This window comes from Octodon degus, unplaced genomic scaffold (assembly GCF_000260255.1).
Source record: "Octodon degus isolate 3935 unplaced genomic scaffold, OctDeg1.0 scaffold00005, whole genome shotgun sequence".
In the NCBI taxonomy this organism is placed as follows: domain Eukaryota; kingdom Metazoa; phylum Chordata; class Mammalia; order Rodentia; family Octodontidae; genus Octodon; species Octodon degus.
The window spans coordinates 29,612,525-29,636,675 of NW_004524581.1; the positions used below are offsets into that span (position 1 = coordinate 29,612,525).

Consider the following 24,151-nt stretch of genomic DNA (forward strand, 5'->3'; position numbering starts at 1 on the left):
ACCTCAGTGGCTTGGTGGGGTGGGGACCCATCTTTGTTCTCAACTCCTTGGGGAGCGCTTCCCTCCCCTCCTGTGGGCAGCTTTCCTGCTGCTCACATAGGTTTTTTTTTTTTGCTCAGGGTCTCACTACATAGCCCACATTAGTAGTGATCCTCCTGATTTCTGCCTCCCAAGTGCTGGGATTACAGGCGCGCGCCACTGCGCCCGGACTCTAGGCAACATGATTTAGCAAGACCATGTCTCTAAGACAAAACAAAAAACAAATAAAAGCTAAACTAAAAAAGGGCTGGTTCTGTAGCTCACTGAGAAGGCCCTGGGTTCAATTCATAGTTGTTTTTTTTTTAAGTGAATCCTAGCTGGCCATGGTGCATGATCCTATAGTCTGAGCTACTTGGAAGCCTAAGGAAGAAGGGTCAGTTGAGCGAGCCCAGGAGGTCCAGACCATCCTGCACAACATAACAAAACCACGTCTCCAGGTGATAAGTTAGTGATCTATACGGTATAATTCCACTTAAACGAGCTATCTAGAGTGCTCACAGAAACAGAAACAGGGGCTCGAGGAGAGGGAAGTAGGAAGAGGTGTAAGGGGCGTAGAGTTTCAATTTTGCAAGATAAAAGTATCCTAGAGATTGGTGGCACAATGTGAATATACTTAACATGACTGAACTGTGTATTTAAAATGGTTAAGATGGTAAATGTTATGTGTATCTTACCACAAGTAAAACAGAATTAAACAAAGCCCCCCACATATTGGAGGTAAGAAATAAAAGTAAATGGTTTAAATGCTCTAATTAAAAGGCAGAGATTGTCAGGTTGGATTAAAAAGCAAGACTAAATTATATGGTGCTCATAAGAGGCACATTTTAAATATAGAGACCAGATATGTTAAAAAATTAAAGGATGGAAAAGATATACCATGTTAACATGAAGTAAAATAAAGATGGCATGACTACATTAACATCAAACAAAGACTTCATTCAGGACAAAGGATATTACTCTGCTTAAAGAAGATCAGTTCATAATGATAAAGAAATCAATTCATTAAAATTCTAAGATTTTGGGCACCTAATAACAGAGCTTCAAAATATATGACTCAAAATTGGAAACAATTGCAAAGATCAATATACAAATCGTAGTTGTATTTGGCAATTTCAATACTCTCTCAAAATAATTGATATTCAAGAAGGTAGAAAATACACAAGGATATAGAGATTTGAATAAGGCCATCAATCAACTTGACCTAACTGACATTTATAGATTCTTTCATTCAACAACAGCAGAGTACACATTCTTCTTAAATGTACAAAGAACATTTACCAAAATAGGCCATATTCTGGGCCATAAAACAAGTCTCAATAAATTTAAAAAGATCCAAGTCATAAAAAGCATGTTCTCTCACCACAGTGGAATTAAATTAGAAGTCAATCATAGAAAGATTCTTGGAATATCCCCAAATATTTGGAACCTAGATAATGGGCTTTTAAATAGCTTATGGGTCAAAGAAAAATACAAAAGGGAAATTAGAATGTATTTTGGATGGGATGAAATTGAAAACACAGCACATAAAAAATTTATGTCACTAAATCAGTACTTGAAAGGTCTCAAAGCAATGGCCTCCCATTCCACCTTAAGGAACTAGAAAAAGAAGAGCAAAGGGAACCCCAAACAGGCCACGGTAGGGAATTAATAAAGATCAGAGCAGAAATTAATGAGGTAGCATACTGAAAAGCAATGGAGAAAAATCAATAAAGTCCAAAGCCAGCCCTTTGAGGATTTCTTTTTTCTTTTTTTTTTTTTTTTTAAGGTATGTATGTATGTATTTATTTATGTGTGTGTGTGTGTGTGTGTGTGGCCAGCTCAGCCCACCAGGGGGCGGGGCTGGCTGGCATGTGGTGCTGGGGGATTGAACCTCGGTCCCTGTGCTTTGCTAAGCTTGTTCTAAATAGGTGCTTTAGACCACTGAGTCATCTCACCAGCCCCCTTTGAGGATTTCAACAGTATGGATGAAACTGACCACGTGAGCAAGGGAGGAAGAGAAAGGGCACAAATCAAGAAGTGTAGTCTTGGGGTGATTATGATATATTAATGTTGGCCCATGAGTGGTAACAACTGTACCACATTGCCCGGGGAGCTGGATAATGTGGACGGCTATGCCTGAGAGGGGACAGGGAATATATGGCAAATCTCTGGATCTTCCAGAGATTTTACTGTGAACTTAAGTCCACTCTCTTAAAAAGTCTTTAAAAACTAAGGGTAATAAACAAGGGCCCAGGCATGCAGCTCAGTGGTAGAGTGCTTGCCTAGCCTACATAAGTTTCCATCCCTTGCACCCCTTTCTAGGCAAAAAATTTGCATACACACTTCACAAAAGAGATGTCTGGATGATGAATAAAGTACCTGATGCTCAATATTATTGGACATCAGTGGTATAGACATCGAAATCACAATGAGAAACCACCAAACGCTAGGTCAAAGAATGGGACCTTAACCCACAGGACTGGTGTCCGTGCTGGAAGAGGAAGAAACCGCAGCAATGTGTATACACTGAGAAAGTGTCATGGGAGGACAGAGCGAGGGCAGCTAGCGGCCGGCCAAAGAGCGAGGCCTCGGGAGAAGCCCAACTGCCGACACTGTGATCCTGAGCTTCTAGCCTCCAGAGCTGTGAAAGTAAATCTCTGTTGCTTAAACTACCGGGTCAGTGTCACTTTATAGTAATCCTAACTAAAAGAACCACATACTGCATAATTTCATTTAAATAAAGTCTTAGAACCTGTGAATTTAATCTATAGTAACAGATAACAGATCAATGATTGCCTGGGATAAGAAGATGGACACTGATTGAAAATGAGCACAGGGCTAGGGAGCTAGCTCGGCAGTCTGCCTGCCTGGCAAGTGCAAGGTCCAGAGTTCTGCCTCTCATACTGCATGCCCTGCCAGCCCACTGTGCCGGCCCCAAAACTGCGCGTGGTGATGCATGCCTGCAATCCCAGCACTATGAGTATGAACTGCATAGCGAGACCCTGTATCAAAACAACAACAAAATGAGCACAAGGAAGCTCAGGTGTGGTGGAGCATGCCTGTGACTTCAGCACTTGAGAGTCTGAGGCACAGGGACCACTGTAAGTCTGAGGCCAGCCTGGGATACACAGTGAGTTCAAGATCAGCCTGAACTACACAGAGAGACTCTGTCTCAACCCACTCCCAACTCCAGGGGTGGCACAAAGAAATTTGGGGGGAGGGCAATGGAAACATTGTGTTTGGCTGCGATGGTGATTACATGTGCATTATTTTTCCAAAACTCACCAAAATGTATACTTAAGATTTGCACATCTTATTTATGAAAATTATACCTCAACAAAGGGCTTTATTTTATTTTGTACTAGTAGACGTTTGCAGTATACAATGTTTGCATTCATCCTAGGGAGTAGGTACAAATACTTAACATAGCTCAGTTCTTTTTATTCCCCTTCCTCTCCAAAGTGGATTTTTTTTTTTTTTTATTTTAGGGAAGGGTCTACAGGGTGTTCAGGGTCTCACTACCAGATTGGACTCATAGTTATCCTCTTGTTTACAGCCTCCCAAGAGCTGGGATTACAGGCACACACCACCATGCGCAGTCTCAGTTGCCATTTCAGCGCACCTCAGGGGAGGGGCTGGCAGGGCAGGTCAGCCTGCTGGTCCCTTCACCTGCTTGCAGGCGCTTTAAACCACTGAACTATTTGGCTTGCCCCAACGTGGATCTTAAAAGAAACAAAATATTATGGAAAAACCATAGACAAAGGGGCTGGGGAGATGGCTCAGTGGAATAAGCGCTTCTCTGGCAAGCACAGGGGCCTGAGTTCAATACCTGGTTTCACCAAAAAAAAAGCATAGACAAGAGCTACAGAATGCAATATAAAGTAGGGGTGAAACCTGCCAGTGTTTTGTATTTTTCATTCAGCAATTCTTGGTTTTCTTCAGTTTTTGAGTTTTTAGAAAAACTGATTCCCAGGAAATGAAACTGTAGGTAAAGTCTCAGCCCAGTGTCTAAAGAGGGATGCACAAGGGGCCCACCATGCTGAAGGGACCTAGAGATGTAACTTCGTATTTCCCATAATTTATTCATTAAAACGCCCACCATTAAACATCAGTCACCTATTACAAAGATAGTATGCTGGGGCCGAGGGTAGCTCAGAACTAAAACATGCGCTTAGCACGCCTGAAGCCCTGGGTTCAATCTCCAGCACAAATCAAACCAAACAATGCTGAGTGGAGTATGTTGTAATACACTTATAATCCCAATACTTGGGAGGCTGAGGCAGGAGGATTTCCATGAGTTCAAGACCAGCCTAAATAACATAGCAGACTGCCTAAAACCAAGCAAACAAAATAAATAAATAGTATTCTTTCTCTGTAAGTCTTCATGTTTGTCCTTAGTTGAGATGAACTTTTCTTTTGTCCGTAGTACCCCAGGCCCCACTGAGTGAGGCATCAAAGCCCCTCTGGAGGTGTATACCTCACACTTGCTAGGTCCGCCTCCCTCGGGGTACTAGATAGCGTCTAACCTAATTACAGGGCCACCTACTGCTATTAGCTTTCTAACAGCGGCTCCCGTTTCTCTTCTTACACAACAGAAAAGAGAGACCATGGGTAGATGACCTTAAAAGTGCAGGTTAGTTGCACCACCTCGGGATGTCTGCTTCAGGCTGTGGAAGGCTGGGGTGTCTTGGGGGGTGAGGGTGAGATGGTGGGGGGGAGGGGTGGTGGTGGTGGTGGTGTGTCTGTGTGTCTAGCAGGCACAGACACAGTTTGAGCCTTCATGGGGTTCACTTTCCAGCGGAGGCTGGGAAGCCGCAAGCACCCCAAATCAAGCTGGCTTGAATAATACGGAATGCACTGCTTCATGATGGGGAATCTGTGGCAGCAGGCTGAGGTTCAGGGATTTCCTGGATCCCTCGAGGAAGCGAGGCTCGCGGGCCTCGTTCGCCCACCAACCTCACTCCGCAAACTGCAAGGCCGGACCGCGTGGAGCCGAGCGCAGCGCAGGTGGAAGGAGTGGAAGAGATTGCTGTCTCTCTCGTACCTCATTGGCCCCGCTTGTGTCACGTGCTCTTACCTGAACCAATCGCGGTAAGGGAGATGAGACCCTTCGATCTGTCAGGCTTCATAGGATCGGATTGGGCTGGCATGAACTGAACTGCCTCTATATAAAGAAAGAACAAACCAAACCACGTAATAGGAAATAGGAAACTAGCACTTTCTCAAGTGGGAAGGGGCTCAAGAGACGGCAGGAAGGAAAGGGGATGAAAGCAAATTAAGATGTGTTATGCACGTGCAGCAACTCCACACAAGGTGTATAAACATCTCATGTGCTGCAAACGTATACTAATAAATTAAAAATTAAAAAATGAAGAGTGTTTATTGCAGTTGGACTAAATGAACTCAAATATGCATATAATAAACACATTGGTTCAAGGCAGCTGATACTTCTTAGTAACCTCGAGAAGTGCTGATTTCAAACACTGTGCTGGTGTCAACCACAAACGACGTAAGAGCACGTAGGATGAGCGGGGCAAGCGGGAAAGGCTGCTGGAGGGAGATCGCCGTTGTGCTGGCAAGAGACACGGCTCGGTTTTGTGTTCACAGCTCTGAGACTTACCAGCTGGGTAACTTCCTAAACTCTTGAGCCTCGGTTTCCCTTCCTGTAAAATGAGAGCTCTAATACCCTATAGGTAGAGTTCTTGCAGAGGGTTCAAAGGACGTGGTGAGACGCCATACGTTATGGGCGTCACTGTTGTGCAACTGGTCAGAGCCAGCCCAGATATCATTCAATATGTCTCGTTGGTTCTTGTTTCTAACTCACAGTCTTCCTCTTCTCAGAATCTGGTTTTAGATGACAGCTGCTCAAGAAGAGGTGTACTTTTTTCTTTTCAGGTTTCTATCCTCTACCAGTATCTCTTTTCTCTCAAGCTCCTCCACCATCGTGGTTTTAGGAGCTGATCATGAAGGGCCGGCCAAATAGCTCAGCGGATTAAAGCGCCTGCAAGCAGGGGCTGGGGGTTCGATCCCCGGGGCCTGCCGTGCCGGCCCGCCCATGGGGCACACTGGGACAGCAGTTGAGACTGGGCATGGTGGCGCATGCCTGTAATCCCAGCTTTTGGGAGGCTGTAAACAGGCAGATCTCCACGAGTCCGATTTAGTAGTGAGACCCTGAACACCCTGTAGACCCTTCTCTAAAATACAGGAAAAAAACCAACACCAAAAACAAAAACGGAGCTGATATGCAAGACCAGCCAAGAGATTTGAAGAAAGCGCTCCTGGTGTCCACTCCTGCCTCACCTCTTAGCTGCTGTTTGACCTTGGGCGGATCTTCCTCACTGCAAAGAGGGTGTAAAGTCATCTTTGTCATAGGGTTGTGTGACTGATAAGAGCACATCTATGTGAAGCCCCCACCGCACCCAAGGGCCCGACTCCTGATAGGCATTGATTTGTGTTGCTTGGTATTATTATTTTGCCTACCAACCTTGATTCTGACTCCATGTTTGTTATCCATGAATCCCAACCTTCCTCAACTCCAGTTGCTTGTTTCCACTTACTGTTGAACATTTCTTCCTAAAGATCTAGCTAAGGGGCTGGAGAGATAGCTCAGTGGTCTAAAGCACCTACTTGGAATAAGCTTGGCAAAGCACAGGGACCGCGGTTCGATCCCCCAGCACCACAAGCCAGCCACCCGTGCCCCCTAGTGGGCTGAGTTGCCCCCCCCTAAATAAATGTTAAAAAAAAAAAAAAAAAGATCTAGCTAAAACTCCATTGTCAATCTGTCTTAAAAACACACTGACCCATGCCCCTTGTAGTGGATTTCTAGCAGGTGGTCAACTTGCTACACCGAGCTGAATTAAACTAGCGTGGTACTGGGTGCAGGAGGCCCGGGAGGCCCAGCTGAGGACTGTTGCCAGCAGCATAAAGGTAAAACAGGAGAAGGTGCTAGCACGCTGCTGTTTGGAGAAGCTGTTGCAAGCTACTCTTTCTCTTGGGCTGTTCTGCTGGAGGACCTTGTCATGCTGGCTTTGAAGCAGCTCTGGTCCTCATCTTGAGCATCGCTTCCTGGCTCCAGAGGGGAAGATGGCGCACTGCTCAGCCTCATGGGGAAGCTTGTTGCATTGGCCTTCCTCATCACGAGGAGCTTGTGACCTCACTGTTGCTGAGGACAGCTGTGGTACTTTTGGAGAGCTCTGGTGCTTACCTTGAGCATTGTTTCCTAGCTGTAGCTCAGATCCCTGAGCTTGCTAGCACAGATCCTTCATCCCACTGGCATAGACTTCCTAGCTTCCACCACTCACCTTTGGGCCTTTATAGCACATATCCATAAGTGGGCCTACATGGGACTTTGTTTTGGGCACTAGGCCTCCAGTCAGACTGGTGGGAGGCATTGTTATGAGCTCTAGGTCCTCAGCTGGATTCCTTAGTATTTAGTGTGTGGATAAATTTCCTGCACTTGTAGTATGTGATTCTCGGGTGATTCATTATAAAACACGTCCTATACTATATTGTTCACCTTGCAAGAACTCCAAACCATGACACCCCTCTTTCCTCAGATCTTTCCATGAATGCCAACATCTGTGAGAAACAAATGATGCTGTGTCCTGTTTGGAGAATCTCAGAGCTGGGTGTGGTGGTACACACCTGTAATTAAGCCCAGTAATTAGGCAGGAGGATCAGCATGAGTTCAAGACCAGCCTGGGCTACATAGTGCATCCAAGGCTAGCCTAAAATATGTAGCAAGTTTCTGTCTCAAAACAAAACAAAACAAAAAATTAAAAAGAATCCTAGACATCAAAAAACCCTGATGGTGGGAGTGGTGAGTTCGAGGGCATCTTCATCTGAGGTGAGGAAAGCAAAGCCAACAGAGAAGTGACTAGCCCAGGGTCACTAGCAATTGGGTAGCGAAGGAACCCAGACCTCCTAGCCTCAAGGTGATTCCCTTTCATTCCATGGTTCTCTGAGCCATGAACTTGCCCTGCCATGGTTGTCCTAAGGACCTTCCACAGGCTCACAGTCCTGGACTTGGAGTGAGGAAACTCAGTGTCCCCAAATAGTTTTTGATGTGACAAAAGTCAGTTATTTCATCAGCCCATTCTCTTGTTAGCCTGATTGGTGGTGGTGGTGGTGGTGGGGTGCTTTGAATTTCCAAGTAATATAAGCAAATAAAACCCCAACGGAAGGATAATGAGTCATTCTTCATGTGCCTCTGTTGGCCACAAGTGCATACATGAGATGTAAGTTCCACAGGGCTTCTGAGCAGTTTAACCCGTGCATTTCACTGAGAAATTCCATAGCATGGGCTCCAGGAGTGCCCACAGGAACCCTTTGGTTTAGTCTCACAGTCCCATTTCTCTTAGCCTGGCTGGTACTCAGGGCAGGTCAGACCCTGTAATGAGACCGGGCCACACTTAGGCCTCAGACCCCAAAACAGCCATGAGCCCATCGCATTTCCACATCCGCAGACTATTGAGGGCAGAAAATTCCTGCCATTCCTGAGTTTGTCACACAGACTCAGACCCAGTGACCTCCTTTTGTTCCCGCGGGGGGCTGCAGCCCCTCTGCAAGTTTAAACCGTTCACAGGAGCACAGGCTCCGTCTCAGAGACACTGGTGGTGGAGGAAAGGGGAGACTCTAGGAGGCAAGAAGAGAATGGCCACATCTTTCCCCTTTCTCTCACCAAGCCGTGGGAAGGAAAAAGGCCCCAAAGAAAAACTGAAGTGTGAGACAGTTCACAGAGACAGAAAGTACAGGATACCAGGGGGTTCAGCAGCAAGGAAGGGCAAGTTATTGTTTAATGGGTGAGCAGCTTTTGTTGGGGATGGTGAAAAGGTTTTTTGGGTATAGGTAGTGGTGATGGCTACACAGCATTGAGAATTTATTTAATGCCACTGAATTATACAGTGGTAAAAGTAATAAATATGCTATTTTACCACAATTTTTTTTTAAAACCCTACAAAAATGTCCCCCCCTCAACCTCTTGTTCTTGGCATTCCTTCTGAGATGGACTTCAAATAGAGTGGCTCTCAAATCTACGAGGTTGGATTTTGTGTGTGTGTGTGTGTGTGTGTGTGTGACCATTATATTTTGCTCTTGGCATAATTTAAAGAATTATGAATGACATAAATCACTGAAACTGATTTCTCAAGTGTTTGAGGTTCCTTCATCTCTACCCAATGTCTGTTCAGAAAAAGCTCATCTTTGCCAAAGCCCGAAAAATAAAAGAAAACGGGCCCTCAAGTGGGTCCTGGTTTAAGAAAATCTCCTATGTGAAATCTCAGATTTCGAAAACAAATTGGTGGCCGATTATTTGTCCTACAAAAGACAGCTTCACTTAACAAAAGAGTTCACTCAAAAGTTTCTTTAAGAAGAGAGCCCCCTGGTGTATTTAATGATGTTATTGGATTAAAAAAAATCAGGCAGACCATTCAAGGACACTGCGCCATACATATGTGAAGGCATTGTACTATGTTGTAAGAGGAGTCAGGACTCTGACAAATGGACCATTTTGACCCAAAGAAACACAAGGAAAGAGCAAGATGAGTTTTCTTGGCCTAATATCCTGGCAGCTTTCTGGAAAGGCTCTGGGAGCTTGTGTGATTTATTTAAGACCAGCTACGCCCAAGGCCTGTGATGTGTCCATTTGGAGAGAGGGCCTGTGCCTCACTGCGGGTCAAAGTTCTGACTGCACAGCCTGACCCGTCACCTGCCCTAATCAAAACGGTTTTCAGCCCTGAGCTCAGCTCTGCACTGCGATGGCACAAAAATGTATCAGTTGCCAGAAAGCGGATTCTCCAGTGATGAAGACTGATCCTTATTTATGTCTACATAGGTACATTCTGGGGCCCATAAAGGTTTAATTGTCCCTCAAACTAATTTTTTCAAAAACTCACAAAGAGGCTGCCAGCTTTTCCCAGAGCTTAAACCCAGCTGAATGCGGTTCTGTGGAAACTGCTTTAAGTGTGTAACGCACGCCGTGTCCTGGGGCACAAGGCGCGATTGTTCTGGGGACTGGAAAGATGCAGCTCTTAGGAGGACTTTTAAAGTCAGTTTTTGTGGCTTTCTGCTGCTGCTGACCTTGAGTTGCTCTGCAGAGAGAAAAACTCCTTCAGCTGAGATTCTCCTGTGGCGGCACTGCCCCCTACTGCCACCTTCAGGATGGGGGGATCTCAGTGTTGCAGCGCCCTGGAGGTCCTTCCTTTCCTCTTGGGAGAGACAGATATTTCCAGGAGGGTTAATTATGCAAAGCAATGCTGATGCACACCTGTAATCTCAGTACTTGGGAGGCTGAGGCAGGAGGCTCACCTCGAGTATAAAGTCAGGCTGAACCAAGTAGCTGAGACCCTCCCTGTCTCAAAAAAAAAAAAAAAAAAAATTATGCAAAGCATGGAGTAAATACAGTTCCCAGAATGTTCTTTGTTCTCTGTGTTGAAACTCCTGTCCCTAAAGATTTGTAATGGTTTCCCCATCCATCAAACTTCACTCTGAGCTAGGAAGGGCCACTGCCTCACAACCCCCAGATTACCTCGTCAACCCTTCTCATACTCCTCTTGGAGTTGAGTGAAGAAAACACATCCGTCAAGAGACTAAAGCAAATAGTTTTGACGTGTGGTTCTGTCCCATGAGGGAGGCCATAATGAAGTCAGTCCCAGTTTACATGGCTTCAAATGGTTCCATTTAGATGTTCGCCCTGTATTTACACGACCCCACCACTTTGACTGTTTATCTTGCAGTATACGCGGCCATACTTGCAGTCTTGGCCTCTATTTAACTTCATCCCTTACTTTTTCCATCCCATGGCCTGTCATTTACATTTTTTCTTTAGGAAATGTAAATATTTATTTACAGTATTAGCTTTTACTCTTGTATCATCTATACATTCTGGACTAAACAGACTGTGATACAAATTTTTCGCCTGAGTTTTCTATAAACTGCTGATGACTTTAACCAAGTCATTGAACCTCACAGAGCCTAAGATGTTGCTTTGTAAAATGATGTTTTTGACTTTTACTTTGTTTTAGCTGGCAGATCTGTATCCAAGATTTTCCTTAAGATCTCTGTAACTCCTTTCAGCTATCCGTGAATATTTCTCTTATATCTTTGCCATTGTTGTCCTTCCTTTCAAAGTTTTTATGGATAAGACCCACATTTCATAAATTTGACTTTGAGGGCAGAGTATACGCAGAACAGTGTTTGGTGAGAATAGATCATACAATGGGTTGGGTTCAAACTCATTTATGTGAAAGAATGGGTGAGGATAGGAAGAGTCTAACTGCAGGCCTGAAATTACCATAGATTGCTTCTCAAACTGGGGTGCAGGTACCTACAGGGGCTTACGGGGTGCATCACCAAGCACAGGATGCTTTTCACTCTAGAACAATAATGTTTGAGAAGAAGATGTTGGACATAGTGGTGCAGGCCTGCAATCCCAACACTCAGGAGGCTGAGGCAGGAAGATGGCTGTGAATTCAGTGCCAGCCTGGACTACATAGGGAATTCAAGGCCAGCCTGATCTACATGAGACCCTGTTTCAAACAAACAAACAAACATCCCTCAAAAAACAAAACAAGATATTTGAGAATGGGAAATTAGACTTTAGTGTTAAAACAAAAATATGTCTATTGTGAATAGGAGATAAAAGTCATACATGACATCTTAAGATACAGAGGGGACCCACACTAAAATATGTGAGTGGAAACAGGGCTTTTGCTTCTGCACTGGAGTTGAGAAATACTTGCCTTTGGGTCTTCTGAGGTATGTGCACTTTAATAGGGTAAAGGTATTAGGTTACCATGGAGGGACATTCCTGCTAAATAATAGACATATGTAGAAAATTCGATTTCACCCATGAAAAAAGTTTAAAGGGGGTTCTGAGGTTGTGAGGCAGGCTGAACCAGAGACCTAGCTGCAAAGACCCAGTGAGGACAGACCCTCTCTTAAGCCTCTGGCTAAGGGCTGGGCTTGAACTGATCTGAACATGTGGAAGATCTGTTAGCCTTTCTCTGACCTCCAGGAACAGTTCTTGTTTGTAAGACCAAGCCTGGTGCTCACTGTGCCATTACAATGTTAGCTGTATTTTTTCTTGTGCGTGGATAGCTTATCAGCCAGGCAGGCAGGTGGTGTGAATTAAGAAAAAGCATATGATCAAGAGCCAAGGGCTTGCCTACCTTGTGACTTCTGGTTATTCCCTGAGCTCTTGGGTTCCCTTGTTCACCTAGTAAATGATCCAATATAACACCTGCCTTGCCTACTGAATAGGTAGGATTGTGTTCAGAGCACATGAATTTTCGATGCAGAAGCAACATGTAAATCATTACACAAAAATCAGTTATTAACTAAAATCCCAAAGGGATGGAGGGCTTATCTTTCACATCGTCTTTCTGTTCCCCCAACCTCTAACTTCTGCCTGGTTGGTTCTGATAATGGTTAATGATAAAGATCATGAAACGCTGTACCTAGTATGACCCTGGGAAAACTAATTTTGTTTGTCTGTTACTCTGGACTCTTTCCTCCAATTAACCCTCCCAGAAAAGTCTGGACCCTAAAAAGACCCTCAAAAGAGATTATTTTGTGGATACCAATCAAATTGTAGGGGAATTTCAGGCAGCAGTTAGGAAAGTTTCACAGCATTGCCACTTTTGTATAGGAAACAAATGTGTTATCTGGGAAGGTTTCTCCTAGAAATGAAAATGTACAGTCTCAGAATTTTTTTTTCTTTAAAGGAGAAACCAAGGACCCAATCTAAATACTTCTCTATGTAATAATGAAACATTTTTTTCTTTTCTTTTTTTAAACGTATTTGGTACAGGGCCTCACTATGTAGCTTAGACTTGTAGTGATTCTTCTGTTTTCAGCCTCCCCAGTGCTGGGATTACAAGCGTGTGCCACCATGCCCAGTCTACTGTGGCCAGTTTAGTGTTCCTGAGGGTGGGGCCGGCACAGCAAGTGGTTCTGGGGAATGGAACCCCCATCCATGTGCTTGCCTAAGCAGGCACTTAGTCCGCTGAGCTATCGTGCCAGCCCAGTAATGAAACATTTCATCAAACTCTACTGAAGTCACTTTGCAACTTCCTCCTACTTCTGCTTGGGTTTGGAGTGGCTGACACCCTTGAGTGAAATTTCAGCAGAGGCAGAGACATAGGAAGTCGTGTGTATTTCTTTGAAATACCTTCCCTGTGAATAAGAACTTCACTTGGTCATTTCTTTATATTTTACTGCAGCCCAGAGTTGAATGGAGTTTTTTAAGGCAAAAACTATCTTGGGCTTTTCATAGTTTTCCCCTTCAAAGCTTTTTTTGTATGTGTGTGTGTGTGTGTGTGTGTGTGGCCGGTACAGCCGGTCCTGGGGGTGGGCTGTCACACACCGGGAATTGAACTGTGGTCCCTGTGCTTTGTCTAAGCTTGCCTAAGGAGGCGTACAGCCCCCTGAGCTATCTCGCAGGTCCCCATCTTCAGAGCTTTGAACTGTGCAAGAAACACCCACATTCCACACCAACAAGGCAAAAGTTAAAATAAGAACGTGGTCAAAACAGTTTCTTACAGGTAGTATTTTATACTTACTTATTTAGAGACAAGGTGTTACTGCATCCTTCAAACTGGCCTTGAATTACCCAGCCTGCCTCAGGCTCCTGAGTATAGGGTTACAGGCCTACATCACTATTCCTGGTTCATCTTTTTTTTTTTTTTTAAAGTAAATTTTTATTCACTCTGAAATCAAGTCAGAGTAATGAAGAAGGGTGTGAGAATGTGCAGTAGAAACTACATTTTCTCCTTCAAGGGTAGGGATCGGATGGGGAGGGCATTGACTCAGGAGATCAGGCCCCAAGGTCAGTGGGAAGCCAGACCAGCCCCAGGCCAGGACCTGCAGGATGAGAGAACAACCCTGTCTTATCCCCTCAATAAGTACTTCCCAGTGATCATGGGAGAGCGGGTAGGGGCAGGCATAACCAGCGGCCCCTTCGGACTTCGAGCCCACGAGGGCAGCAGGCGCCTGCAGCAGCCCCGCCCACCCTGCGCAGTTGTCCTGGGAGACACTGGAGGTTTGTTGGCAAATAGGACTCTTCCATTATGAGAGGCTGCGGGGGTGCATGCTGGGTCGTCCTCATCTCATGGGTGCTGTCAAGGTGGCGCTCTCGCCCAGCCACCCCCGCCGCAGTGGTACAGTCCGGTCCGGCCTCGAGGCCTGCCGGCTGCTGAGCACTAAGTTAGAGTGGGCCGCCCGGGCTGGCCGGAGGAGGTGAGCAAGTGGCCCGCACCTCAGTTTCCTCACCTGCCTAGCTGGCTCCAACGCTCCTCCGGGCCCTTTTCCCCCTAGAAACCGTGAAGCCCCCACCAGCCCGAGGTCCCAGCCCTTCCTCTCCAGCCCAGATACCACCAGAGCATGCAGGACGTCGAGGACTGTGCGGCCCCTCAGGACGCCGGCGTTGAAGATGGCGGCTCCCGTGAGCCTGACGGGGCGGGGCTGGCCGGCGAAGCCGAGGGCAGCTCCCGGGGCCAGCCTCCGGGTAGGTCCAGCGGCCCTGGGGTCCCGTGCGTGCCCCGTGCAGCTTTTCCTGTCCTCGTCCCAGTCCGCGTCCGCAGCCCCCTCTCCACGCCGCGGGCGCCCTGCCCCGCAGAGGCCTTCACGCGCCTGCCCTGGCGTCGGGGAGCCCGCCCAGGCCGGGCAGCTTAGTGCAGGCGGGCGCCCCACGCCCGGCCAGAGTGGATTCTTTACGAAGGCCTACAGCGGCCTTTCCCCCTTTTTATTTGAAGCATTTAAAAATGGTTGCAAAGTAATCCAGTGAATGTTCCTATTGTTTTGTCCTGTTGCTTTTTCTCTCCCCAAACTGATCCACGAGCGATCACTTGAATCTGACCAGATTGGACAGCGAGTCACATTTAAACCATGTTTGAATGGTATTTTTTATTCACAGGTCAAAAAGGGCGGATTTCTGGGGTTAACTTGAAGAGCCAAATGACCCCAGCCAGAAGTTGCGTTTCCCGGGTTCTGTGGGCTCGGCTGTAGAGCGCTGCTTGTGGTCTGTGTCATAGTACGTGTTCTTTGGTGGTCGCTTTGGGACGCCAGGTCTCGGGGCCCAGCCTCACTGGGATTCAGGCCACTTCTCTTTCATAAGAATCTCCAGGGTATCTGACCAGTCATCGATCTGAAGGGGTGTTCACGTGTACAGCCTGAATTTTAAAAGTTTTTAAGATGGATTTGTGAAAAATTCAGTAGAGGCACGAAATTGAATTAAAACTCATTTCTCTTGTGACCACATGGGGTCGCTGCCGGTTAACAAAATGGCACCAAAAGGCTTGAACAGACCGGAACCTGAGGAGTTGGGGTGGGGGTGGGGGGCAGTGGGGAGCAGGGGTAGATATAGTTTGTTTCACAGTAGTTATTTAAGTGAATCCATAGGTAAAGTAATTCCCAGTAAACTGAATTACCAAATTCCTTTAAAAAGTTGAAATTTTGTGTTAGATTGACTTGATTACTATATTACCTTGACGATTTCTTTGTTCTTGGAATTCGAATTTTAAAAAACCATTCTTGTTGAATTTTAGCTCAGGTTATTCTTTGAGTCTTTTCTTTCCTGAATTTTGGAGCTGTTCTGGAGTGGCTTAGCACTGGGTTACTTGTCAGAAGTGGAATGGTCTTTCAGGACACACTGAACTTTGATTTGTTGTAGTTATTAGGAAGTGTTTCAGATTTGCCTTTGGTATGCTGCTGTAGCTCAGTTTCCCTTTGAAGATTTTTTTCTCATTTATTGTTATGAATTAGCAGTGAGAAAACTTACATATTTGTGTTTTGCCATTTGGGAACATCATACATTTAAGGTTCTGTTAACCTTAATGTTAGTAAGGACATAGTTTTTTTTTTTTTTTTTTTTTTTTTTTTTTTTTAATGTATTTAGTACAGGGTCTTAGGGTCTCACTACACAGATTGGACGCATAGTGATCCTGCCTGTTTTTTAGCCTCCCAAGCACTGGGAGTACAGGTGTGCGCCACCACGCCTAGTCTCATTTGCCATCTCAGCAAGCCTCGGGCAGGGCTGGCATGGCAGGCCTGCCTAAGCAGGCGCTTTTATCCGCTGAGCTATCTGGCTGGGCCCAGTGGATTCTTTTATTTATTTATTTTTTTCCTGTATTTTAGGGAAGGGTCTACAGGGTGTTCTGGGTCTCACTACCGGATCGGACTTGTAGTGATTCTCTTTACAGCCTCCCCCCAGTGCTGGTATTATAGGCACACGTCTCAATCGCTCTCTCAGTGCACCCCAGGGGCGGGGCGGGCACAGCAGTCGTGGGGATCAAACCCCTGGACTGCTGTGCCTGCTTGCAGCTGCTTTAATCTGCTGAGATATTTAGCTGGCCTAAATATCTGAGTGGATTTTTTATAAAGGCCTACAACTACCTTTCACCCTTTTTATTTGAAATATTTAAAAATTGTTGAAAATTAATACAGTGAATGTTCACATTGTTTTGTCATCTTGCTTTTTATCTCTATATATGTATTCTCCCCCTTGCTTTCTGAAAGTTACAGTAATGACTTTATCTGTATTTTATTTTATTCTCTTTTTGGGAGCTGAGGCAGTGTCTCACTATGTAGTTCAGGCTGGCCTGGAACTCCCAATGATCCTTCTGCTTCAGCCTCCTGAATATCGTGCTTTTTTCTAAGTGAAAGGGAACTGCCCCATATAACCTCTTCATGTAATAAGTTTATTTTTTCTTTTTACATTTTAAGTCTTGGTGCAAAAACTTAAAACATTTATAAAAGTAAAGCAACTCATACAATAAACCTGTCCTAATTTGTCACCCAGCCTCAGTCAATTCATGGCCAATCAGTTAATCTATTTGCCCATCAGACCTTGAATCTAAATAATTTCCTAAGAGACAGGAGAGGTCCCAAGTGTGTGGCTACTGAGGCTCTTTGTCAGGGGTAACTTATACAGCAAAATCACATTGGGGGTACAGTGTGTGTCAAATTGCCAGCAACCTATAGGATTGTAAATGTAGCCTGTTAGTTAATATTTGATCCAATTAAGAAATGAGAGTCTCTTGCTGCAGTAATGAGAGTGGGAGCACCAGGAGCTTTGGCTTGGAGAGAGACACTTCGGATTGTTTTAAGAAAATGGCAAACAAACCAGACATGGGGGAAGTCACCAGCTTTGTTAAGGCCAAGCTGAAGAAGATTGAGACACAGAAGAACACCCTACTAACCAAAGAGACCATTGATCAGGAAAAGCGGAGTGAGATTTCCTAAGAGCCCAGAGGATTCCCGCCCCCCTCATCTCCAAGACTCTCCAGTCATGATGTGAAGGAAGAGCCACAAACTACACTGTGAACCTGGGCAGTTTATGCTGGTGCCACCGGCCCATGGGTCTCTGAGGAGATCCTCCCTGCCCAGTCAGACTGCCAAATTCTTTGGTTTGCCCTGGGATATTATAGAAAATTATTTTTATGTTGAATGAAAATAAAACACATCTTGTGGCAAAAAAAAAAAAAAAAAAAAAAAAAGCATATGGCAAAGGTACATGGAAAGAACAAAGGCATTTTGGGAAAGGGAAAAGATGTATAGGTCCAAATGATCTGGTCACCCACCTGTGGGTCCTTTGGACCAGCTGGTGCTTATTACAGTATAATCTCAAGTTGCTGTTTATCTTGCAGGCACAACTGTTGCTTCTCTATCCTGAGGCTTGGCGCTCTGCAGATTGGCCTCCAGCCATGATTCTGATGTCTTTTTGTGCTGACTTCCTTGCTGCATATTAATTTCTGTCTAATTTAACTGCCTTGCAGTAGTCTCAAAGCTAGACTGATTCACTTTAAGGGACTGCTCTTTATTTTGAGAATATTTCCCTTGTGCTCTTTCATGTAATTATGATTTTGGGAATAGTAGAATTTTTGTTTTTCGGTACTTGGCTAAATAAAAGTTGTCATTATAGTAAGTTAACTACAATCTTTTTGGAGGTTTATTAGTATGAAATGCTAAAATCTGGAAACAACTGCTTTTAGACTTAGCACTGTTGAGGGACACATTTGTATTATCTGTAGGGGGAACTTAGGTTTCATCACAGGTACCTACAAAGGCAGGAACAGAAAATGGACTCTTAGTACTGTAGATAAATATTTACTTTTGCCAAATCATGAAGTTGTTTCTTTGTGATTTTACTTTTTAAAAGTTTATTGTTGGTTTCACTTTTTTTTGTGTGTGTGAATTAGCTTTCTCCTGCCTCTCCCTTGTGCTCTTTGAATTTTCAGCACCCTTATGGGACATAGAGTTCAAAAAACCTCAATGACTCCTGTAATTGAGTGAATCTGACACATGCGAGGCCTACTGAGTAGGATGAGTCTCCTGATAAAATAGAAGCCCATGCTTGCTTGAGTTCACTTTGTCCATCACTCATTCTTTGGTTACAGTTCTCCCAGAGACCGTTAAAGAAGTGTCCAAGCTCAGTGACAAGATTGGGATGAGCCATGATTTTCACATGGAGGAGGTGATTTTACCTCCAAGCAGGTATAGGCTTTTCTACTTTTTCACTTTGCTCGTCCTGGCATGGGTTCTTAACACTAAGGACTTCTGACCTGGTGTTCTTATTTAATAATATAATTAGTATTTAAGTGGTCTCTAAGCTTACATAAACTAGTAACAAGTTGTAATTATTAGTATCTGTATGAAGGAGCAAATGCTATGTAACCTGTGAGTAAAGCAGAGCAATAATGGTCAGAGTAATGGGGGATCTGCTCTTCCCTGAAAGACTTGGAGTAAGTAGTTGGCACTTAAAAAGTTTTGAGTTTTGATATTCAGATTTTGGTTTCCAGGTATTCAGATTTGGGATATTCAACCTGAATTGTCATTTAGAGAAGACAGTTTCATATTACATAGGCACAGAGAAAGAAAACAGGTGTATCCAAGAAGGAGGTTGAGATGTGTCAGGAGAGACACACAGAAGGATTTAAAATGGTATCAGGCAAAAAAATAAAAAAATAAAAAAATAAAAAAAAAATAAAAATATGGGGCCGGGGAGATGGCTCAGTGGAATAAGCACTTCCCTGGCAAGTGCAAGGGTCTGAGTTCAATCCCCGGTTCTGCCAAAAATAAATAAGTAAAATAAATAAAATGGTATCAGGTAACAAAATTGCAAAGATTCATTGCAGAGTTTTACAAAGAAATATAAAGTGAACCTAGGAGAAAGTGCAGAAGCCTGTGTAATATAACCAGCTAAGTGACAGTTGTAATTGCGACTGGTTTCGTTAGAGAGGGAGCTTTTAGATTTAGCTTGTTTCCTAATGGGCGGACTGAGCTCAGGACACAGCCAATTAGCTAATAGGATCTCGCTAAATCTCTAAGTTTCTCCAGGCTGGACATGAATTTGCAGTCTTTCTGCCTCAGCCTTGTGATACTCAGATCTTTATAAACAAAGGATCCCACTTTTACCTTGAATCTTGGGGTCTTCAAGAGCTGAGGTAGAAAATAAGAGGGAGGGCTGGTGAGATGGCTCAGTGGTCTAAAGCACCTACTTAGAACAAGCTAAGCAAAGCACAGGGACTGCAGTTCAATCCCCCAGCACCACATGCCAGCCAGGCCCGCCCCCTGGTGGGCTGAGCTGGCCACACACACACACACACACACACACACACACATAAATAAATAAATAAAATTAAAAAAAAAAAAAAAAACTAAGAGGGAGATGCAATGGGGCTGGGTTGTGCAGGACTTTTCAGTGTGTGTCACTGGGTTTCTCCCTTCCCACTCCAGGTAAGCCCATGTGGCTAGTGGTGAGTGGATTTCCAACAGCTAGTTACTATATTCTGAGGTACTTTCTTAGGGGAGAGGAAGTGGGAGGTAAAGGAGGTAAAGGGGCAGATTAAGAGGAAGACTAAATGATTTTTAGGGGAGATGAATGGACCCAACATGTCTGGGCTCTCAGTGTCAAGTTGTAGCTTTGGCTGTGAGATCTTAGCCAGTGATTTTTCTTGTAGTAAATTGACATCTTCTGCTAATTTCTGTCTGATCGAGTCAGAAATCTGGAACTTTATATAAGTATACAAAAAAAAGTGAATTAAAAAATCATAGTTTTAGGGCCAGCAAGATAGCTCAGCAGGGTAAGCTCCTGCTTAAGCAAGTGCAGGGACTGGGGGTTCAATCCCCAGTACCACATGTGCATCGGTCGTGCCCCCAGGCATGCTGAGCTGGCCACTGAGATGGGGCATGGTGGTGCAGACCTGTAATCCCAGCACTGGGGAGTCTGAAAACAGGATCACTGTGAGTCTGAGCTGCATAGTGAGACCCTGCACCAAATACATAAATAAAATTTCAGCTCTTCACTGAATGTGGTGGTGTCTGCCTCTAATTCCTGCCCTCTAGGGGACTGAGGCATGAGGGTCACAGTTCTAGCCCAGCTTGAATGACTTACCAAGACTGTGTCAGATGATAGATAGCAGCTCTTTCCATTAAGCTATACAAGCCCAGAGGCCCTTTCAGAACACAAAGCAACCCTTGCCAACACCAAAACCCAAAGACTTCAGGGAACTCTGCAAAAATAGCAGAACTTCAAACTTGAGAAGAATCTACTTGGAGCTCTGTGAGGAAGATGGAATACCCCACACAATGGGATATGGTTGCTTACCTGTGTTCCTCAAGGGGTCTCCAGACTCTCCCTTAGGTCCCTTTATGTGGTAGTTAGAACCCTGTTGTATCCTCTTGGTCATTTTTCATACACTGATCATTGACTGAATGGAGGCAGTAGGGACATAAAGCAGGATATATCAGCGATCAAAGGATCTGAATGGAAGATTGAAGGTAGAAGAAGGAATAGGAGGAGCAGGACCAAATGGAAAGATCAGCTCTTAGAAAAGCCAGTCAAAGGGCTGGCCAAACAACTCAGCAGATTAAAGTGCCTGCAAGCAGTCTCAGGGGCCTTGGGTTCAATCCCTAGGCCTACTGTGCCAGCCCTGCCCCTGGGGCATGCTGAGACTGTGATTTAAGACGGGGTGTGGTGGTGCGCCCCTGTAATCCCAGCACTTGGGAGGCTATAAACAGAATCATTGTGAGTCCCATCTATCTAGTAGTGAGACCCTGAGCACCCTCTAGACCCTTCCCTAAAATACAGGGGAAAAAAAAAAAAAAAAAAAGATAAAAGCCAGTCTAAGGAGTTCTTCCAGTTTTCCAAAGAGAAACATCTGATTAGCAGATGTTTGAGAAAAAGGGATTTCACTCAACTGAGAAATTTCCATGAGAGAGGAGGAAACCTGTAGAGAATAGAGGCCATAAAAAAAGTATAACTTGAATATTAGCTTTTATTATGCCAACATTTCATTACAGACCTCTTATAAAAAATCTTTTTCCTCCTTTTTTTTTTTTTTTCTCCAAATGCCTTCAGGGCAGGTTTGGCTGGCTTGAGTTGTGGGGATCGAACCACAGCAACCTGAGCTTGACTGCTTGGTTGAAGCAGCCACTTAAAGAACTGAGCTAAGGGGCAGGCCCCCCCTTTTTTTTTAAGTAAGGAACAGTTCTGTTTGTAATGTCCCAGTTTATACAGAATCTGTAAACATGTGAAGGCAAACAGGGAAAGTTCTGTGATTGGTGGGAACGGTATATGGACTTTGAGTTACTTCTAGACTCATAGTTCTGGTTTTATAAAGATTCAGGCTGCAAGGCAAGACTTTGATTTAATTCGCTGAAATATTGGGCTGAAGCCTGAAAACTAACCATCTACCCAAAGGTATTCTGTGTAGGTTGCTTTTTCATATCAGAGAGCCGATTTCCAACTAAGATGAAAATCAAAGGGTTTTTTTTTTTGTTTGGATTTAGAAAAGTCCTAATGTTTTAATAAACCAGTTTCTTTCTTTCTTTTTTTTTTTCTTTCTCTCTTTCTTTTTTTTTTTTTGTGGAACTGGGGATTGAACTCAGGCACTTGTACTTGCCAGGCAAGCACTTATTCTACTGAGCTATCTCCCTAGCCCCTTTTTAGCTTTTTTTTTTTTTTTCAGTTTTTTCCTGAGTATGTACTTCCATCATAGCTTAGGAAAGAAGGAAAAAAAAAAATCTAATCTGCTCTGAATATGTCAGGGATCTAAACCAAAGTAAGTCTACAAGTGACAAGAGGCACAAATACAATTCATATTAGTTTTTATTCAAGATCAAAACTAACAGAATCTTTTATGGCTTTAACCAAGGTGTTCAGAAGAGAGAATGAAAGATTCAGCTCTTTCAAGACTCAGACCATTCCTGAAGAAAGGCAAAAAGAAAGAAGAACTTAGACTGTATAGCAGCTGGTATGTCTGCCACGGGGGTGCAACTCACCATATTCTTGGGGTTCCAAACCTTTAAGTCGGGCACTTTCACACATCCACCCCATAGCCCACGTATGCCTGCCCATAGATGGAAAAGCGAAGCAAGACCAACAGTAAAACAGATGCTATCAATAGAAGGAAAAGAATCTTTAAAAATTGGGTACCCCCATAACAAACAGTCATACAAATTCAAAACAAATAATTCAAACTAATTTTTGCACAAGTTTCTCTCCTTTGCTCAAGGATTTTATGAAGGAAATTGAGCTTGACTCAGAGGGCAGAAAGTTTAAATCAGAGGCCCAGAGATTCAGATCTTCTGTTTAAAGCACTTAAACTTTGTTCTAGAGTTTATTTCTTTGGGGCCGGGGAGATGGCTCAGTGGAATAAGTGCTTCCCTGGCAAGCGCAAGGGCCTGAGTTCAATCCCTGGTTCTGCCAAAAAAAAAAAAAAAAAAAAGTTTATTTCTGTCCCTCTTAATTTGCATTTCTGTAAGTACTCAGAGGATAATTAAGATTAGAGATCTCATCAAAATTTTCTTCAAATGTAGCCAACTTTTTTTCCAGAAGCAGTTCAAACCAGTACAAGAACTAGTTTACCTATGTTCTTGCCTGCTTGTCTAAATTTTGAAAGGGAAAAGGACCGCACTTTCCACCCTCGCACAGCTGAGCGCTACAGGTAGACAGGTGAAAATTCGTTTTTTCCTTTGCTAGCTTTTTGTCATTTGTCCTAGGGTACTATGTGCAGGTTCTGACATAAGCAGCATGATTTGTTATCCTTATGACTAAACTGTAGAGAAATGTAGGCTTTTCTCTGAAGGCTTGATAATTGAGTGCTAAAGTAAACTGACAATGGAATGATTAACAGAGGAGGATAGAACTTACTAACATGAGAATCACACAAAACATGCAATCAGAGAACCAGATGGTTGACACTTAGATACCTTCATAGAGGAGAGAGAAGCGTGGGGAGGAGGTATATTTAGAGGAAGACTAAGTGATTGGAAGGGAAGACAAATGGGCCTGAGATATCTGGGCTCTGAGTGTCAGGCTTAGGCCTTGATTTTAAGCTATCTCCTGAGGCTGATGAGCTAGCTAGCATGGGACTAGCAATGATAGAAAATCTTGGGGGTGGGGGCACGCCCAGCCTTTGGGTTTATGGGGGAACTGCAGAGAAAGCCCTTCCCTGCCTTCCTTCTCCCCGGGTGCTCTCAGTTAGAGGTCCAGAGGAGTATTTTGGGGCATTGTTTTCTGAGCCCTGACAGTTGAATAAGCTATTTTCCTGCTGGTGATAAGGAATCTCCAAAGGACTTTAAATGAACATGACATCATGGCCAGAATTGCATCATAGAAAAATCAATTTTAGCATGGGCTGGTGGTGATATAGAGGGTGCCAGTTAATGCTAAGGGATGATGCAAGAAGGGGAAGGAGTCCAGAGACATTGAAGTAGCAGAAATTGTGGCGCTTAACAACCAGTTGTGTGTGTGTGTGTGTGTGTGTGTGTGTGTATATATATATATATATATATATAGCAAGAGGAGAAAGAAGTTAATAATTTCTCGTATGTACTAGACTATTGGGTTATAGCCAGTTACCTTTGACAGTTGAGATTAGTGTGTTCAGAGAGGAACTTCAACTTTTTGTTTTAGCTTTCTATTATAATTTTTATATAAATTATGTGTATCACTGCTGTGTTTTTGAGGGAACTTGCTTAATTTAAGAAAATGAGTTGTTCTGGGGCTGGTGAGATGGCTCAGTGGTCTAAAGCACCTACTTAGAACAAGCTTAGCAAAACACAGGGACCATGGTTCAATCCCCCAGCACCTCATGCCAGCCAGGCCCGCCCCCTGGTGGGCTGAGCTGGCCAC

The 24,151-nt window shown here is 44.2% G+C and overlaps 1 protein-coding gene across 3 annotated transcripts in view; it reads left to right on the forward strand.

The window, feature by feature from the left end:
• The first annotated feature begins 14,209 nt into the window (after nt 1-14,209).
• The window catches only part of Tcp11 (t-complex 11), a 39,329-nt gene continuing 29,387 nt past the window's right edge, over nt 14,210-24,151 (forward strand). The window contains exons 1-3 of one of the 3 annotated variants that reach the window (XM_023722444.1): nt 14,210-14,521; nt 18,411-18,507; nt 22,170-22,268. In XM_023722444.1, the coding sequence (XP_023578212.1) occupies nt 14,398-14,521; nt 18,411-18,507; nt 22,170-22,268 (320 nt within the window). In that variant the 5' untranslated portion in view covers nt 14,210-14,397. Of the gene's footprint in view, nt 14,522-18,410; nt 18,508-22,003; nt 22,077-22,169; nt 22,269-24,151 lie in introns of those variants that run through there. The other 2 variants (XM_023722448.1, XM_023722451.1) reach the window with 2 other exon arrangements.